This window comes from Grus americana, chromosome 25 (assembly GCF_028858705.1).
Source record: "Grus americana isolate bGruAme1 chromosome 25, bGruAme1.mat, whole genome shotgun sequence".
Lineage (NCBI taxonomy): Eukaryota > Metazoa > Chordata > Aves > Gruiformes > Gruidae > Grus > Grus americana.
The window spans coordinates 4,863,105-4,877,239 of NC_072876.1; the positions used below are offsets into that span (position 1 = coordinate 4,863,105).

A 14,135-nucleotide genomic window follows, 5' to 3' on the forward strand; every position below is an offset into this window, starting at 1 on the left:
TTTTATCTGCAGCTCGCTCTTCTCCTTTCTCATAGCTTCTGCTGGCAGTCAAGGGGAGAAACCGCACGGCTGCGTTAGAGCGAGGGGAGAAAAACGGGTGATTCAGATCAACTAGTGTGCTTGCAGTGATTCACCGGGAGCAGGCTTCCTGTTGTCCTTTGGAAGAGGCAACTCCAACAACAAAAGGAAAACAAATCAGAACACAAAATCCCACGGTCTGCGCCTCAAACCCTTCAATTACTAATGTTTCATTCGCCTTTCCTCTTACTCATACATACGTACAGCAAATATTCCCCTTTTGCTCCTAAAAATAAAATTTTAAAAATGTAAATATACAGTAACAAACAATACTTTGCCTTTTTCCAGCTTTTATTTTTTTTTGCAACGAGTTCCTTCACAGAGGTTTGCAAATTCAACTTAAAACAAGCTCAGTGCAGTGAAGGAAATGAGAATTGAAGCGCTTCGTCTAAAACAAGGACAAAGCCTGTTGGAAGCAGGTTGGGAAGAATGCACTATTTCAGAATAACACGGGAGCTTTCAAAGAAAACCCCCTGATTTCAAAAAGGTCAAATTCATCTCCACTTTCTCTTTCTTGGATAACAGATTCCCATATTCGTCAGTGAAATCTTTATCACAGGGAAGCAGGGGGGCTGTGTACTAATATATATAGAAAGAGAGCATGAAAGAAAGGAAAGCGGAAAACAAGAGAGACGTCAGAGGAATTATCTTCAGCTCTGAAATGGTAATTTTATCAGAGCCGGGACAATAAGCGTCAGTTAACACAGTACACCCAGTTCGTAGAGCCAGCACTGGGTTGCTTGGATGGGGCTCGTGCCCATTTCTAGGAAACAAAGTCGAACTAAAAAAAAACCCCAGAAACACAAATATTCATGACCTGCTTATACACTTCAACACCACAACCCAACGTTAAAATCCTGGCTCCCATGGCCCAAACCCTGCTCCCACCCGGCTGCTGTGGGTAAGCAGCCGGTGCACAAGCCCCGAGGGACCGGAGCAGCAACGCATCCCAGCCGGCCGGGCTCCTCCACCGCATCCCGGCACGTCACAGAACTGACCCCGTTAGCAGCCAGGCACAACCCCAGCTGAAGTTTGGGAGCATAGGCTTCGAGCTTGGTGAAGGCACTGAAAATTCACATCGACTTCAGCAGACATATGCGTTAACTGGAAAAAAAATAAATTAGGATTTAAGATTATCACGTATATTTGCAGTATAGGATTAGAACGCCAAAGGAGGTGACGGTGTATTTGTGCAGGTTCATTAAGAGCAATACTGCTGAATTATGCACGGTGCTGGGGATCCTAAGTGCAGGTTTGATACGGAGGTTGAAAAATAGAAACACTTTTTTTCCCCTAACAATAGGGCATTCATCTAAAAATAAAAAGTAACTGTGAGAATGCAGAAGTAACCTCACACAGCACCTTTTCTTCTTCGCATTATATCTGAAGCTTTCCTCTTTAGCCACATTTAAATTTACAAGAAGCAAGCAATGAAAAAAAATTGCAGAGTCTAAGCACAAAAGATTTGATGGGGTGTGAGGAGAGGAGGGGGGTCAAGAGAACAGGAAACCCAAGTTGACGGGAAACCCAAGTGACATTTGGTTTTAATGAATGACTTAAAACCCCAATATTGCTCGCCAGGAAATGGGGAGAGGAAATTGAGCGATGTTTTGAGAGTATAAATTAGGGGCTCCATCAAGGTGAAGGCTACAGATCGGCTTTTTACCCTCCTGCGAAATTCAGCCGAGAGCTGGGCCAAGAGGAAAGCAGCTCATTTTCGCAGCATGCAAACCTGCTCAGCCCTGGTCTGCCTGCTCCTGGCTGCCAGCACCCTGCCTGCCAGGTGCTCGCCCACCGAGCCCAGCTGCCTCCACTTCTCGGAGCTCCTGCCTGCAAAGCTCAAAGAGCTGAGGATCAAGTTTGAGGAAATTAAGGATTATTTTGTAAGTATAACCCTGCTAGTCTTTCCTCCTTCATGTTTTGCTTTTTTTTTTTTTTTTTTGCAAAGTTCAGTGATTTGGATAAGGGGGAAGACAGCTTCCTCCCGGCAGAAATGATTTGGTTGTGTGTTGTGTTATGGGCTGACGAGGGCGAGCAAGCGAAGTTCAGTTTCATTGCTCACTGAGAGGCGACGTGCAAGGGTTTTCTTCCTAGTTTGAGTTACAATGAACTCAGGAGATTTCACAGTGAACCTCTGTGAACCTTACTAGCCAGACTTCCCCCTAAGTGTTGCAGATCAAATTATTCAATGAATTAATTGGAAGGTAACAGTCCCTTCTTCAGGGCAACGAGGTCCAGCCTCGCTGAAGTCAATGCTAGATGAAAAGGGAAATCAATCTTTTGCTACAGACTTTTTCTCTGAAAGAACCACAAAAGCCTGAGCATGGTATATATTATGACTGGGGAAACACTCCAGTAACTAGCACTTGCTTTGGTGCCTGTAAAAGGTCACCGCTTTGTGTCGCAGCTAACGGGAGCTTTGGGGTTGCTGAGGAAGCAGCACAAGATCTACTCAGAGCATTTGTCATTGCATCAGTACCGATAGAGGTGATCGGTCACATCTCCATTAGTATTTTAGTTAATGTCAGGGTGTTTTAGCAATAAAACAAGATAATTCTCCAGATTAAATCTCAGGCTTAATGTCATAGCTTGCACTTATTACCAAATCAACACAGCCAAGACTTTAGATTTAAATCTTGCTGTAACTCTCCCAGTTAATTTTGGCAAGGGCTATTTTTAATCTCTCAGGAAAGTCAGTAAGTACCTGGTGCCATGGGGCGATGCTTTGTGTGGTGCCAGCCCACCCCACTGCAGCTCCCTGGTCTTCCAGAGCTGATGGTGCAACAGAGATGCCACAAGACAAAACACCCTCTGCAGATCCCCTTTGGCTGCACACTTACAGAGATAACAAAACCGGGAGGATTAAACCCTCCGGCCCCGGCGAGCCCGCGGGCAGACAGGCTGGGGCGGATACCTCGCTTCCAGGGGCTGCCGTAACCTTGACAGCTACCTGAAGAGCGATGCGGTTTGCATCAGCGCTCTTAAATAAACACGCTCCACAGCTGAAGCGAGCGCGCAGCGCTGGCAGCGGTGGGAGGAGTTTCACATTAACGAAATCGATGGCACTGAGGTTTGTGATTTCATTATCTTGCTGTCTTGACCTAACGGTAGCGGCACTGCAAGATTACGGACCAAAGAGTCGGTGACTCCTGTAGCTGGTGTTACTGTGCCTGCACACAAGCGTGCTGGGTGCTCTTTGCTTCAGCGAGACCACAAATGCAAACGAGCAAAACGATAGTTTGTAAGGCAGAGTGAAAAATAGCGTTGGCTGCCTGAGTAAAGCTCACGTTTCCATTGCATCCTTACAGCAATCAAAAGATGACGAACTTAACATCCAGTTGCTCAGCTCCGAACTGCTGGATGAATTTAAGGTAAGAATTATAATTCTCATGTGAGTCCCTTATCCCTCTTCACCCTTCGGCCGGTGTGTTTTGTTAAGAAAGGAAGCAGACTGGAAATTGGGGCACTTCCTAACGTCACAGGGACAGTTCTCCAGCCAAGCAGTAACACGCATGTCTGCAGCAGGGCTGAAGGATACTTCTCCCCACATCACAGCCGCGGCGAGCGGTGCTAACATGCTGCAAGCGCTCTGACCGCCACCGCGATTTTGATTTTTTTTTTTTTTTTTAAAAACACCCACGCACGTTGGTGCTGGTGGCCAGCCTCAACGCGGTTACCTCCTCTCTCCCCAGGGGAGCTTCGGCTGCCAGTCCGTGTTGGAGATGATGCGGTTCTACGTGGAGGAGGTCCTGCCCAGCGCCATGGGGACCAGCACGCACCACCGGCAGAGCGTGGGGGACCTGAGCAACCTGCTGCTGAGCCTGAAGGCGATGATGAGGCGCTGTGTGAGTGGGGCTCAGCATCACGGCGGGGAGGATGGAATCAGTGCTCTGGCAAGGCAGGGACAGCAGCAGGGTGGGGAGGAGCAGGAGCAGGGCTCCGGGCAGGCAGAGTCCATAAGGATGGGGTTTCTCTTAGCCCCTGCTCTCCAGGCTTCCGGCACTTAAATAACGATGATTCAGAGCCTCTGTCCAGGAGCACGATTTATTTGCAGCCAGCCCTGCCCAAGAGAGTCTGGCTGAAGAGATAAGGGGAGGGAGGGCGAAGGGTCTGTCCCTTACCTGGGTGCCGGAGCAGCGTGGCTCTGTGACGATGCCTTCCGACACCGCGCTTGCTGCGGCCGTGACCCCATCACCGGCCGCAGGCTGAGTCAGACAGCACACACCCTGCCCGAGCAGACAGCACTGCGGGGCTGCCCTCACCCGGGGCCGGCAGCAAGGAGCACAGGGCTGGGAAGGTCTCGGGGTCCGTGCTCGGGTCACGCCGAGCTCCTTTCACCAGTGCACGGGGCAAAGCAGCCGCTGTTGCTGCCCCAGAGAGCCCCACGGCTGCACGTGGGGAAGGGGAAGGTGGAGACTGGTGGGGTGGCCGTGACGAGGGGCAAGCGGAGGGGAGAGCCGCTGCCGCACGCCCCGGGAAGGAAACCCATGTGGCTGAAGCCGTTGCTCTTGTTCCTTTGCAGCACAGGTTCTTCATGTGCGAGAAGAGGACCAAAACCATAAAGCACATTAAGGAGACGTTCGATAAGGTAAGGTCCCCGCTCACATGGCTGCACCGAGGTTGGGAGGAACGCGCCGTCCCAGGCAAGGCAGCGGATTTTACTGCCGGCTTTAGGATAGAGAACAAAATTTTTAAAAAGTCTTTAATTATGTAAATACCTAAGGTAGAGAAATCCAGAGAGCGATGCTCAAAGGAGCAGCCAGCAGGTTCCCCTGAGGGGTTGGGCAGAGAAGCTGGAGACGGTGGCGGGAGGAGAATATATCTAGCGATTGTACATCACGTATATTGTCACACTCGGACCTAAATGGACTTGGCTTTCACCTGCAGATGAACGAGGACGGAATCTACAAGGCCATGGGAGAGTTTGACATTTTCATCAACTACATCGAAGAGTACTTGCTGATGAAGAGATGGAAATGAAAATGCCCAGGGGTCTGCGTCTTTCGCACAAAATCCTGCTGTTTTTTCAGAGATCACTTTAGACTGCAAGAGCACACGAGAGACTGAGTTATCTTAGGGTTCAAGTGAAGAATTACAGGTCAATAATTTCAAGTTTAGTGTTGTATTTAAAAGTTATTTTAACAACTGAATTTAATATTTATTACTTCTAATACCTCAGTGTTTATGTTTACAATATGTTTTGAAAAGTGGGGTGAGCTTGTAAAATGCTATTTATTGTTCAATTTTTTTAATACTGTTTATGATAGCGCTATTTTATTCGTAGCTTCCAACCACCCAAAGCGGCGTTCCTCTGGGGAGCAGATAAGGAGCAGAGCTTATCCTGAGTGCAATTTCACTGAGCACGGTTGCCTCAGCAGCAGCAATTCCAGCTCTGAGTTCAGCAAAGTTTAATTTTAAGGAAGTGAGGACTCTCTTCCTGTTCTAGCCCTCTATTTATGCAATCAAATGTTTTTATGCTTAACCACGTCACTGTCTCTGGGTCTGCAGTTGGAATCAGGCACTGAAACATTGAAAATTATTCCATGGCCTTGCACTGAGCAAAATAATGATAAATGTAAGCGAGGGCACTTTTTTTCTCCTGTGCATGGAGAGCAACGTGGAGGAGAAGGACCTGCGCTCCTGCGAACAACACGCGATCACGCCGCAGCGGGAGATCAGTTAACCCCACCTCTAGACTTCAGCCTATATATTAGTCCAGGTTAAAGAAAAAAAAATAGTAGTAGGAATGAAATGTTTGGTTCTAATAGAACTTGATTTAAATGTTGCTAACAACTGACTTCCAGAGCTCCTGGGTCAGCTGTTCTGCACTTTCAAAAGTTAATCTTACTAATTTCCAGTCTTTGATTGGGTTTTACTCGCTGTTTTGTTGTTGGTTTTTTTTTTTCTTTTAGAAGTTAGAGGATATTTAATTAACCACCATTTTAAGGTGGCTTGGGTAATTTGCATTCAAATTCATAAAGCTGCACGCAGCGCTGACAGGGTTTGTGCTATTTCTCATCCCACGCACGAGGAGCCGCCGCGGATGAGCGCTGCAGGGGAAGGCTGCACCGAGAGCAGCTTCGGGGCCCCCAAGGGTGGCTGATTTTTGGGCTCCCCTTCCTCCTTGCCCTGGTCTCCTGCATGCCCCCACGAGCGCTACAGGACACCGAGCCAGAGGAAAACGCCATAACCCAGAGGCATTTGCTTCTAATATTTAGAAGTATTAGGGCACCAGTATGATGAAACACTGTCAGTTTGTTGTTTGCTTTGTAAGTTACCACTGAAGAGAGGTTATTTATATTTGATTTATTCTATTTGTACATTTATGGTGACAGAAGGGCAGTCCTGCTGGCAGCCTGCCCGCACGGGAATTAGTTATCCCAAAGCAGGAATGCTGCTCCGTGGCTCGCTCCTTCTGCTGAAAGCAATCGGGTGGCATCGGCTCAAGGGCAGCGTGGGAGCCAAGCACTGTAAAACTTCTTTTAAGCTTCTTACCAAGACACATTGAGTTCCTGTTGAGCCAATTTCTGTACTCGTTTTTCCACCAAACGCCTTGACTTCAGTGAGAAGGGAGGACGGTCCTGGAGAGAGCCAAGAACATCGGCGGCTCCGTTCCCGGCAGCAGCACTGGCGGGGCACCGTGCCTTGGCCACGGCTTCGGTCACTGTGTGAACTTTTGCATGTTCATCTGTACAAAAAGAAATTTTTTTTATTTTTGCTAATAAAGACTTCCTAATGAATAAAGCCTCTGTCGCGTTCTTCCAAGTTGTGAACAGGGCTGTGAGCCAGCACCAGCGCATGGGTGCTGTGCCCGCTGTCACCGTACTGGGGAAGAGCCTGGCGGGCACGGATCCAGGCGAGGAGGACCACGGATGATGCGCTACGTGCATTAATGGCCAGGGAAGTGAGAAGACCCGAGGTCCTCACATTTAAATGCAAATTTCTGGCAAAATTTACTGGAACAAAATACGGGCCAGTGATTTCTTACAGTAGAAAAACGCTGGCCCTGAGGTACCCCATGGGTCACTCCAGCCTCTGGTGAAGTGGTTCAGCCATTGCCCTTTCCAGAGCAGCATTTACAGTTAAATAACTGGTTACGTGCCCAAAGGTCATCAATAATCACTGGGGCTTTCACATCCCTGCGCCTCCCTTCCCCTGATTTACAGGCGATATAGCACTGCTGCCTCCGTTCATCTGCTGAGACGTTTCTAACTTCACATCTGTTCTCAGTCAGGATGAGGCCTTGATGCTAAATCAGATAGTAGATACTAGCTAAAAACTGGACTAATCTAAATTAATGACAGAACTGTTTGCTTTTCCTCGGGCTGGGGATTGTGTATCTCTGCACGTGGATCCGTACGCACGGCAGCTGAATCCTGAACAAAACCGAGAGGGCGTGCACGTGGGACCTTACAGCTCTGTTACTAATAAACCAGAACTCAACCAGTGTAACCATCTCCAAACTCCAGCTCACACCAGCACCCCGGGGCAGCTGCTGGCAAGTACCTGCCTGGCCACGTTTCTGTTTCACTTTCGAGCCTCTTTCGTTTTCACCACTCTGAGCCCTTCGCTTGCGAGTCCAGCAGACTCCAGGTGTGTATTGGCAGCTGGGGTTTCATTCCTCACTGCATTAGAAACAAAAATAATTTCAGTTAATACAACAATTTCTAAGTCTTATTTCTGCCCAGGCTTCAGTCTGGCGTTGGTCAGTGGAATTGGTGAATTTGCCCACGAGATGATTTGTGTTCGCAGTAAAACCTGCTCAGGGAACACTGCTTAAAGCTTCGCCCCAGGCAGATCTGGTCTGCATGCTCCCCGCCCTCTCTACGTGTATTTTCATCCCTTTTATATAACAATTCTCCCACAGAGAGGTAGGAAACAGCTCTCAGAGCCCGTATCACCAGCTCAAGGCAGGAGCCCAAGGACCCTCGTGAGTGAAACTGGTGCCTGGGCTCTGCCCTGCGTGGAGAAAAGGGCAGTGTCAGCTCAGCTGTGGTGAGTTTTTCAGTAAAGCTCAGTCACTCTGGTTAAAGTAACCACAGGAAGGAAGCAGACGGGATGCCTCTTGCTGTACGGAGAATGAAGGTTTCCAGTTACCTGATGCTACAGGAGATTCAGAAGAAAATGGAGGAAGAGCAAGTGAGCAATCTGGATGGGATGGCTGCCTGCTCGCAGGGGCATCAGCGCTGGAGAGGAGCTGGCACGGCAGGGAGATGCAGCTCCGCTCCTCCAAAGGTGGGTTGGGAAGCTGGAGGGGCTGCGGGGAGGTGCTGCAGGGCTCCCAGCCAGGGGCACGGGTTTGCTGGAGGGACGTAGAGCCAGGGGACACCCAGCGCTAGATCGCCATGCAAGCCACGTGCAAAGAAGTCTGAGCCATTTCTCACCAAAACGCGGGCATCTTTGCAGTTTGCGTCATGACGCAGATCTGGTGAGCAAAACCCGCTAACACCTCTGACTAAACATGTGTATCATCTCCAAGAAGTTTTGGGAAGGGTGTTCTGGAAACCCCAGCAGAAGCCGTCTGGGCAACCAAAGGCAGCACCTACTATGGAGAAATGACATTTCCAGCAGAGGAGCAATCGCCATGATTCATTTCTGGCCATATCCTCCAGCAGCTTTTTTCCCGTTGTCAGGCCAGCCCTGTCCACCACAGTTTCTCTCTGCCAGGACGCACTGCTTAAAAAAAAGTTGCAAAAAGGAGGAAAAAAAAAAAAAACAACCCCAAAGGGCAGCCTGGAGAGTCGAGACACCCAAGGCACCATGACAAGTCATCCATGTGACTCACGTCACCTACCTCAAACCAGAATCACAGCACCAGTATCACCCAGTTCCCTGCTCGTGGCATCTCGCCTGACCTGCTGCTGCGCGTGTCAGGTGTGGGCTGCAGCTCTGCAGACCCCCTCGTGTCCCAATATTAACTAATACATGCCACAACCATCAGCGTTTGGGGAGGGGGGAGGGAACCAACAAAACCCAGTCTTTTATTACAGCAGCGCGATGCCATCGCAGCATAAGTTCTGTGCACGTCGTCAAAGCTGATCGAAGCAGCGGCAGGCAAGATGAGCTCAGAGCTGGAGTGCTGGGCTGGGGCTAAGCCCTGCCTCTGCTGGGCTGGATCCCACCAGGGCTGGATCCCACCAGGGCCGGGCAAACCACAGGATGAGATCCCAGGCACAGCATCCCCTCTGCAAAACAGGACAGTGCTCCCCTGCACACCTCTTCTGTGTGCAACCTTCTGCTTCTCCTGCAACCCTGAAAAACTGCTGCAACGGGAGGCTGCGTGCCCCAGCACGGTGCGTTATCCTCCATCACTTAGTGCTGATGTAGTTCCTGTCAATCTCAGTGTCAGTCTGGGTGTTACAGTAACAGCACAAGACTGTCACATAGATCAGAGGTGGTGGTTTTCTGTTTCTTTATCCCACAGAAGCAAATGGTTTCCTTGCTGGGTATCTTCTTCCTGAGAGCTCAGCCCACTGCCTGATCAGCAGCCCTGGTGCCTGGGAACCTGAGACTCTCGCCCAGCCTCGGCCGCTGCTGCCTGCCTAAACAAGGCTGAGCTACATCTTGACCAGGTGGTGCTAGTGCCACAAAGATTTCCGTCTGCGAGTGGTTAAGCTACTTTTTGGGTTTAAAAAAAAAAAAATTTTAAATATTAAACCCTAGAGGAAAAGAATTGGAGATTTGGTCTAAATACAGAGAAGGAGAATTATCAGACTTTCAATTCCCGAGGGGCGGTTGCGCTGCTCTTGAAGAGCAGAACATCACCATCGGGCCAGAAACAAACCTGCCGAGAACGGCGTGGCTGATCCAGCTCACTATAACAAAGCCAATGTTACATAAAAATCCCATTTCTGCCTCCCAGCACGCCCTGTCTGTCAGCACCACTGGTACTGCTGCCTTCAGACAGCAACGCCAAGAGCCACCACCTGATTTTCATTTTCCTCTCTAGACAGTCTGGTCGATGCTCACTCAACAGAAGCTCTAGCCGTGGTTGAAGGCGCATGTTTCCGACAGCCCGGTGCGGGGCAGCGAGCCCCGAATGGGTTCTGCGGCACAAGACCAGCGGATGGGGACAACCCACTGCGGCCGGCGAAGTCCAGGCTTGCCTAACCACGCCACCACGGGTTTTCATGGTGAAACCAGCTGAGCCACAGCAGATGAATCACTGCCAGCGAGTGCCGGAGCAGGCGCATTGGCGATCGTCCCCGCTGCCAGCGGCATGGCTTGTGCAAAGTGCTGCAGTGCAGGCAGTCGCTCACTTCTTCCACTTTTTTTTTTTTTCCTTTTTTCTCCCCTCCATCAGAGAGAATCCTGCCTTGCAGGAAGAAATGATACCCTGCCGGAGAAAAGAGAGCGCACACAGGGTTTGCACAGGTAAAAAGTTAATGGTTTCACAAGTGCTTTAGTTTAATTGCTGCAACTTGTGCACAAGCACGTGGACAAAACCCCTGAGAACTCTAAAAATGCCCGAGCATCAGCTGCTCCCCAGTACATAAGCAAGTTTCACTTCAAATAAGGAACATGCCAAGAGCGGCAACACGTGAGAGCATCTGCTGCCTGAAGGAGCCATTTCTTCCGCTTTTACTTTTTCCTCTTTAGAAACTTTCCTGAAAGCCATAAGCACCCTGGTCTTGGACAGTATGTACTCGCTGTCAAGAAAGCAACTCAACTTCTTAGTCACGTCCCGTTAGCCAGCGCAGGGAGGGCAGATGAGCTAATCCCAGTTGAACCGGTGGCAGCGTTTCCTGAACACAGCCGGGCAGACACAGACATCTCTTCTCATGGGCCGGGTGAGATGAACAAAAACCCCACTGGCCTCTTTCTTGTAACAGGAAAAAAAAAAAAAAAAATGCATCTTGGCACAAGGAAGATGAGCACCTTCTCTGGGATCCTTCAGCCTCCCAGGGTGCCACGAGGAGCAGGAACCAGGCTTTTAGTGATACGATGGACCTTAAGCACTAAATGGGCAAAATCAAAACAAGTAAACTCTGTTTCAACTACATTTAAATTGCAAAAACTTTCAGACCTTTCCTGATTTCTGCTGTGGTTATAATTAATGCTTGTTATTTAATTTTAACTGGCTGTACCACTCCGCCCCACGCACCTCTTGCCTCTCTGTGTCCTAGATTTAAGTAGCACGTGACAGAAATTGGGGCTTTTGTCACGAAAGAGGTCGGGTAGAGCAGCGAAAACAGGGCGGCGTGCCCCAGCTGGGCGCACGCGGTACCCGAGGGGAGCGGGGACAAGCGGGTACGGCCCCGGCTTCGCAGGCTGCCGCTCTCTTATCTCAGCTGCGCCTGGGGGGGGGCGAGAGCCTGACTAATACCGGGTGTGGGAGGGCACAGGATTACTAAAGCTGGGAGCGCGATGCTGCCGGCACCCCACTCGCTGCAACCACGCTTTCGGTGCTTGGGGGCTTGGTTTCTGGGAAGGGCTTATCTCCATCTCCCAGGGCCAGCATCCCGTGGACCTAGCGGGGCACGGCCGGAGGGCAGGACACCAGCCCTGAGCATCCCTTCAAGCCCGGGGACCCGGCCCATCCCACCCCTCCCTGCGGGGCTCCACTTTCAGTATTTTGGCAAGTGAAATCTAAGCCCGATGCCTATTCATCTGTGCTCTGGCTTTACCTGTAAGGTGGAGGAGAGGCAGCTCCAGCTGTCTCATAGCGAGAAGCGTGCAGGGGCATGCTTTGGCGTGGGGTCTGGCACACGTGGGGTGGCCGGGGGCTGCTTTGCCCTGCACCCAGCATTGCCAGGAGCTTTTTTATTATTTTTTTTTTGGTTGTTTCAGCATTGGCGGGGATGGCAAGCAGGGCTCACGCAGGGATTGCACGTGAGGCTGACAAGGGGGTGCTCTTGCTTTCAAGGAGCAACAACAGCTGCTCAGTGAGTGCAGGCAGGTGCTGGCAGCGTGGGTCCTGCCTGTGCCCCTCTCTGGGGCTGGAGCCCAGAGCGCTGCATGCTGTGGGGTGGGAGCCCCGCAAAGCCACAGGTTCTACAGGAACAGGCCTTGCTTCTCTAGGAAGTCAAGCAACTGTTCAGTTCTCACTTTGTCCCCTGCAAAAGCCCCATCGTCAGTTTTCTGCAGGCTTTAGTGTTTAGGGGCAGATTATTTGGGAGGCAGGATTGCACCAGCTGCCCTGACATCAACGTTCCTTCCCTCCTCTAAGACTGAGCAGCAGAGTCTGTCCCAGCCCTTCCTGAGCTCCACAGGTTCCCATCACAAACTCGTCTGCTCTCCAACAGCACGGGAAGATGCAAGGCAAAAAGAAGCGTGGCTAATGCCCCCTGCAAGAGAGTCCGTAACAACAAACCAGCATACCGATCATCGGTAAGGCCCTGTACCCACCCATTCCCACCCTGCTCCACTGGCCTTGCTGGTTACCAGTAAGGGTCCAGCATTCCAGTGCAGAGCTCCAGGAGCCACCCACCCCCCCTCCAGGTGTAGCACCAGGACAGCGATGGGAAGCCAGAGCAGAGCAGCCCCACGGCTGCACCCTACGCTCCCCGTTGCGGACTCCCCCCGGTTACACACACGGCCGGCGGAGACGAGCGTCCTGGCGGGATGAAGGGATTCAGCAGCGATGCTCAAACACAGCGGAGGCATTGCACCGTTTCTGCTGCTGCCGCCACAGAAGTTGTTAAGAGCGGAACAAAGAGTGAACAAAACTGTCTGATAAAAGGGGGCTACAGCAGAAGCAAAGCCAAGCAATTCCCCCGCTTGCACCTGCAGCGGGTGAACGGGGCTCACGTGGGGCTGCGGAGACACTCGGGAGAGAAGGGGCGGGTTCTCAGAAAGGCGCCTGTTTTCAGCGAAGCTCCTTTCCCATACGGTGTGCCGGGATCCGCCGCCAGCCGAGCCCCCGGTGCGTCCCACCGCCCGCCGAGGAGCCGAGCGGGTTCTGCCTGTGTCTCCTCTGCACGCAGGCGGTTTCACAATGACTAAGGACTGGTTACCCTCAGCAATAGAGACCCGCGGCAGGCTGGAGAAGCAGCCACCTAACAGGAACAGCAGCCGCTTGCTTTCCCCTTTGTGCTAAATCGCTTTATCCTGACACGTCCTGAGGCTTTGGGCAGGATTCAGCTCCTGATATCGAAACTCAGTGCCAGAGTGGTTCACAAGGCGCCTGCAGAGTGTGAAGCAGCAGACGGACGATACGATGCCACAGAGATGCACGAACCCTGTGACATTTTTGGGTCCTATCACAACTGGCAGTCTATTAATTTGTGAAAGAGCGCGGTACAGACGCACTGACTCACTGTCAGGGCTATCAGATGATGATGCTGAGGAAGGAAGGGAGTTTGTTGCATTGGTTCCCATCCATGCCAGCTCTTTGGATGCTCAACTCAGAGCGCTTCCCTGGATTTCTGGTGGAGGAGGAGCTGGAGATCCCAGCCCACAATGCAGGGAGAAATCCTCGGCTGGCTAGGGATGGCCATTCGGCAGTTTAACCCAGTCAGTTCTCTTTTCCCACCTCTGCCTTCTGTCATCTGTTGCTTTTTGCCTCTTAGCAGGGTCTCTCCACCATTTCATCACACCCTGAAGCAACAAAATATTCTCCGTTGCTTTAGACAATGGAGCCGGACTACGAGGTTCCTTTCCTGGCAGTAATGCCAAATTTCTTTTTCCTTGAGCTGAAATTTCATTTCCTGAATCTGTTGCAATGCTGACCCCAGCTGCTGCGATCGCCACACGTTGCGCACCCTCTCCATAACCTGCTCACAGCTTCCCGCTGCCGGGTCAGCCGGAGTTGCTCTGATTTTCAGAGCAGCGAGGAACAGCTTTGCCTTTCCTCGTTGGAAAAGGTGCTGCAAAAGTCTAGAGCAGGATTCCCGTGGGCCTGTTCTAACCTAAAACAGGACAATTCCTGGAGAGCATCTTACTGTTAATGAAAATCACGTTTTGTTCCTGGGCACCTCACTTTTACAGCTAGGTTTAAGTTGTCAGCCATCGCTGCCTGCCATTTTACAGTCAGCTCCAGCAAGCCCTCAGCAGAATCCCTCTAATCCCAGGTTCAAGCAAGCCTGATGCTAACAGGTCCTTCACTAATCTGGCGT

The 14,135-nt window shown here is 51.0% G+C and overlaps 1 protein-coding gene and 1 long non-coding RNA gene across 3 annotated transcripts; one reads left to right on the forward strand and one right to left on the reverse strand.

Annotated features, from left to right (window-relative positions):
• The first annotated feature begins 1,739 nt into the window (after nt 1–1,739).
• IL10 (interleukin 10) lies at nt 1,740–6,772 on the forward strand. Its single transcript, XM_054804136.1, has 5 exons — nt 1,740–1,961; nt 3,387–3,449; nt 3,771–3,923; nt 4,601–4,666; nt 4,966–6,772. Exons 1-5 carry the CDS (start codon nt 1,803–1,805, stop codon nt 5,056–5,058), a joined length of 534 nt encoding a protein of 177 aa, XP_054660111.1. The 5' UTR covers nt 1,740–1,802; the 3' UTR covers nt 5,059–6,772.
• Nucleotides 4,998–13,472, reverse strand: LOC129196521 (uncharacterized). Of its 2 annotated transcripts, none has more exons than XR_008574175.1 (4): nt 12,613–13,472; nt 7,585–11,036; nt 6,574–6,766; nt 4,998–5,121 (listed from the first exon to the last, which is right to left on the reverse strand). It is a non-coding gene; the product is annotated as an uncharacterized LOC129196521 (long non-coding RNA). The 2 variants fall into 2 exon arrangements; XR_008574174.1 differs by lacking the exon at nt 4,998–5,121 and having other exon boundaries at nt 6,630–6,766; nt 12,613–12,700; nt 12,805–13,472.
• Nucleotides 13,473–14,135: the final 663 nt, after the last annotated feature.

Bases quoted from the DNA above. Each gene is read 5' to 3' on its own strand.
- IL10 (XM_054804136.1), top strand. From the start codon at position 1,803: ATGCAAACCTGCTCAGCCCTGGTCTGCCTGCTCCTGGCTGCCAGCACC. The intron at 1,962-3,386 runs GTAAGTATAACC...GCATCCTTACAG, and splicing joins AGGAAATTAAGGATTATTTT to CAATCAAAAGATGACGAACT. The intron at 3,924-4,600 runs GTGAGTGGGGCT...GTTCCTTTGCAG, and splicing joins AGGCGATGATGAGGCGCTGT to CACAGGTTCTTCATGTGCGA.